Source organism: Cricetulus griseus, unplaced genomic scaffold (assembly GCF_003668045.3).
Source record: "Cricetulus griseus strain 17A/GY unplaced genomic scaffold, alternate assembly CriGri-PICRH-1.0 unplaced_scaffold_95, whole genome shotgun sequence".
Taxonomy (NCBI): Eukaryota; Metazoa; Chordata; class Mammalia; order Rodentia; family Cricetidae; genus Cricetulus; species Cricetulus griseus.
In genome coordinates, this window is record NW_023277438.1 from 72,024 (window position 1) to 76,780 (window position 4,757).

Below are 4,757 nucleotides of genomic sequence, written 5' to 3' on the forward strand. Positions count from 1 at the left end.
GAGGTGATACAGTCATTTAATTGAAGAATTTTGGAGGTGTAATATAGAGGTCAGCCAGGTCATTGCCATGGAGAAAAACAGACTGGAATCAAAGCCACTGACATCAATATAAGAGTGCTTGTCTCAGAAACATTTTTTCAAGATGGAAATGCAGCTGTCCTAGAATTAATATGCCTTTCCAGGGAGAAATCACTTCACACACTTAGGAGGTTAATAAGGAATAATCTCTCTATTGATGGTATTCATCCAACTTTACGTAAAGCTCAAAGAGGAACCAGTTTAGACACATTTGCATTCCACATATGATATCATCCTTAAGTGTCTTTAGATTCATACTCGAGGTTGAACTTTGAACAAAGTAAATAGAGGGTAACTTGTAGGTCTACCTACTTAGGCATATGTGAGGATTACACAGCAAAGATATATGCCAGAATAAATTAATTTCACCTGTGATCTGGCCTTGAACTCTCCTCTGCCTGCCTATGCCTCAGGAGTGCTGAGATTTAAGCTTCTAAGGAAAAGAGCATCTTGTGTACTACTCTGGGTGGAGGGGGGAAGAAAGGAATAGAGCTCTATGAAGTATCAGGACACAATATGAAGGGACAAATTCAAGAGGCAGGTACTCAAATGGCACCACACAAAGGGATCACAGGGTATCTCTAGAACATTACTAAGCCAAAAGTGGCCATTGGACCAATGACAAAAGCTCCATATGGTGGGAGGAGTTGGGTTTTCAGGATCTAAAGTAATCTTTCCAAAAAGGACCTGGCCCCAGACAATTACCATCTCTCACAGGCCAATTCCTAGTTTTAGACAATGGTCTGTGTTTTACTGTCAATACCCCAGGCCTTTAAGGGAATATCCCAAGACCTAGGCACCAGGCTATTAAAGCTGACAAATGGAAATTAAAATCAATAAAAGTTTCAGAACTTGGGCCCTGAAAAGGGAATTTCTACAGGTAAGGCAAAATTTAACTCGTTAAATCAGGAGTGCCATGGCTGGCACCTGAAAGCTTGCTCTCAGAGAAGGGTAGGTAACTGTCCAAAACTCCTGTTAACATTCTTTTGCTAATTGCTGGTTGGAAACATCCTGCAGCCTCCCTAGGTTGGAAGTCTGTTGGCCCCAGGCTTCTGCATCTCAGGCCCAGCCTGGCCCCAGCCTCTGTGATTCTCTTGTCCTAGCAGCCGCCCACCAAGCCCGCAGACAGCCAGGTCGCCAGCGATGCCCCCACAGCCGAGGGGTCCCAGGCAGAGGGCCATGCGGTGCCAGAGGGCAGAGAAGGAAGCCGGCTTTGAGGCAGAGGGGGAGGACAAGGACGACAGCTTCCTCCTGCTGCAGCAGTCTGTGACTCTGGGCAGCTTGACCGACGTGGACCAGCTCATCGCCAAGATCGGCGAGACGCTGAAGCTGGACACAGCGCACAATGGCCCTGCCTCGCCCAGTGCTGCCCCGGGCCCCCCGCCCCTGCGGGTCCTGGCTGCGATCTCAGTGGAACAGAACCGGTCCCCGGTGAGGCAGATGCTGCGATCTTCTGTGCCTGCAGAGACCGGGACCCCAGCTCACCCCGGAGCCATTCGCTGCATGCTGTGGGAGTGCGGGCGCATGCAGAGCCGGGCGGCTCCCTACTGCGTGGTGGAGCTCACCGCGGTCGCCAGTGCCCTATGCCCTGTGTCCCAGCAGCCTGGCCTTGAGGGACCTCCGGTGACAGGCAAGCCTAGCACCCCACAGCCTCTTTCAGGCCCATGCCGGCGGGGTTGGCCCCAGAGCAGAGCCATGTCCTGCCTCCTGCAACAGCGACCTGGATCTCAGCCTGAGACCCACACCAGCAACGAAGATCCGCACCAGCTCCTGCAGCAGCTCCTGCTTTCGGGAAACCTCATCAAGGAGGCAGTGCAGCGGCTACATTCACTACAAGTACAGCTACAGGCAATTCTTTCCTCACCCCGATTCCTCAAGCCTCTGTCCGCCCCTGTGCAGGAGCCACCATCACCTGGGAGCCCTTGAGCAGCCTGCAGCGACCCTGGCACTTGGGTGAGGAGGGCTCTGCTCAGAACTGGGGAGGACTTTCTTGTCCCTGGCAGCTAACAAGCAGGGTAGCTACCTCACCAGCCTGTACCTGCGGGCCAAGGGATTCACCCAGATGTGGCTAGTGACAAATCTATACTTCGCACCCAAGTGACTGGAATTGGGGCTGAACTGATTATAGGATTTTAACTTAACTGAACTGCTTCTGAATAAATGTGTTCAGGTTTTTGTTAAAAAAAAAAAAGAAAAAAAATCCTGCAGCCAAGGGGATAATTGACAGTATCCAGTGACCCTCTAACCCTGCAAGCCCATGCCCTGTCTTATTTCACTCAAATGTATCTCACTTAAAATATATAGTTACTGCTATACTCTGTACTTTGTATGACTGAAGTAATCATGGAAACCCTGTAAATTGTGGCTTTCAACCATATGGTCTTCCCCTGTATAAGCTTCTCTTTTTGGGTGGTTGGTATCTCACTTCCCTGCCATGCAGTGAGATCCTAGCTGGCCAGCTTGAAATAAAAAGAAACCTTTTGCTTTTGCATCATAGTGTCAAAACCTTGGGTTCGTCTCTGGGATCCTGGAACCTGGCACAACATTTTAGTTTCCTGAACTGGAAACCCATGACCCTCCAGGATGGTCTTGATGTTATCTCAGAGTTGTTTTGATTTGCATTTCACTGATGGCTAAGGATGTTGAACACTTTCTTATTTGTTCTTCAGCCATTTTTAGATTCTTCTCTTGAGAATTGTCTATTTAGTTCTGTACTCCACTTTTTAATTGGATTGCTTGGTGTTTTTGAGAATAGCTTTTTGAGTTCTTTGCATATTTTGGAGATCAGCCCTCTCTCAGATGTGGGGTGGTGAATAACTTTTCCCAGTCTGTGGGCTGTCGTTTTGTCTTGCTAACTATGTCCTTTGCCTTACTGAAGCTTCTCAGTTTCAGGAGGTCCCATTTATTAATTGTTGATCTTAGTGTTTCTGCTACTGGTGTTATGGTCAGGAAGCAGTCTCCTGTACCTATTAACTGAAGGATATTTCCCACTTTATCTTCTAGTAGTTTCAGTGTGGCTGGGTTTACGTTGAGGTCTTTGATCCATTTTGACTTGAGTTTTGTGCAGGATGAAAGGCTTGGGTCTATCTGTAGTTCTACATGTTTGGATCCAGTTATGCCAACACCATTTGTTGAAGATGTTCACTTTGTTCCAGCGTATATATTTGGATTGTTTGTCAAAAATCAGGTGTTTGTAGGTGTGTGGGTTAACCTGAGGGTTTTCTACTCAATTCCATTGGTCTTCCAGTCTATTTTTGTGCCAATACCAAGCTGTTTTCAGGACTATAGCTTTGTAATAGAGCTTAAAGATAGGGAGGGTGATGCCTCCAGGAGTTCCTCTGTTGTACGGTGGTTTTGGCTCTCCTGGGTCTTTTGTCTCTCCTTATAAAATTGAGAATTGCTCTTTCAAGGTCAGTGAAGAAATGTGTTGGGATTTTGATAGGGATTGCATTGAATCTGTAGATTGCTTTTGGCATGATTGCCATTTTTACTATGTTGATCCTGCCTATCCAAGAGCATGGGAGATCTTTCCATTTTCAGGTTTCTTCTTTAATTTCTTTCTTTAGAGACTCAGCTGTGGGTGATTCTTGATAGGCCAACAAGACTAACCACATTGTTTTCCTTGATTGGTAGCACCACCTAGTGGTCACAGAACATAAATAATTTTTGTAGTCTGACCCATAAAAATTACTTTTATCCTGATTTTTTGTGTAGACCATAATTAACAGGTATGCATTTAGTCAACACACCATGCAGAATTATCAAAAAATTTGCCACAGAAATTAAAATGGGAAAATAGTATACAATTTCACTGTTGATATCAGAGTTCACATCCTGACCCAAGAACTTTCTACTAAATTTCTAGAGGATATAGTGTATAATAGTCTAGTAGAAGATTGCACTGACTAAGAAAGGACATTTCTGGAAAGGAGTGAAGGAATTTGCCTGTAGTGCTGTCAAAAAACTATGCAAGAGGCAGCCAGGTGGAAGACAGACTTGAGGTGGGTTTCAAAAAGGATGGATGTTCTTGACTACTGAACATGTTTCCATCAAGAATCCAGCCAGGAATCCTGCAATTCTTTGATTGGACTGAAATGTAGAAACAGTGGTCAGCAGATTCATAACTGGGCACTTCAGTCAGTTAGAGAATGAAGACAAATACCAGTGAACTGAGTCCTGCCAGGGTACGTGCCTAAAAACAAAATCACTGACAATCAATGGGCTGTGGACGTCAATTTCTCAAAGCAACATGCTTGAAAATGTGCTAAATAAATGTCTATAGATCCTAATCTCAAGTCAAACATGATTCAAATTCTTCCATTCAGTGAACAAGTAAAGAAAACCAATAGATAAGTGATGATATCATCATACTCAAGTCACTGGACTCCAAAGGGGAGACAGTAAAAATTACCTCACTTATGAAATTTAGAACAAAGTGTATCTATACACCTTGATTTTTTAAAAAATTTTACATATGTGTTGCTGCTGATGGTGTGTGTGTGTGTGTGTGTGTGTGTGTGTGTGTGTGTGTGTGTGTATGTTTGAGGATAATTTTCAACAGTCAATTTACTTTCTAGCCTGTGGGTCCTGACACACATCAAATCTTGAGATTTGGGTGTAAACACCATTATCCAACTGATCCATCCTGCCAGCCCAGGATGTTTATTTCTCATTTGGAA

At 44.9% G+C, this 4,757-nt stretch overlaps 1 protein-coding gene across 1 annotated transcript; it reads left to right on the forward strand.

Annotated features, from left to right (window-relative positions):
- The first annotated feature begins 1,257 nt into the window (after positions 1 to 1,257).
- On the forward strand, positions 1,258 to 2,004 carry LOC113838895 (proto-oncogene FRAT1-like). The gene has a single exon (XM_027434402.2). The coding sequence runs from the start codon at positions 1,258 to 1,260 to the stop codon at positions 2,002 to 2,004; it is 747 nt and encodes a 248-aa protein (XP_027290203.2).
- Positions 2,005 to 4,757: the final 2,753 nt, after the last annotated feature.

What these genes read in the sequence shown, in the direction of transcription:
- LOC113838895 (XM_027434402.2), top strand. Translation starts at nt 1,258, where the DNA reads ATGCGGTGCCAGAGGGCAGAGAAGGAAGCCGGCTTTGAGGCAGAGGGG.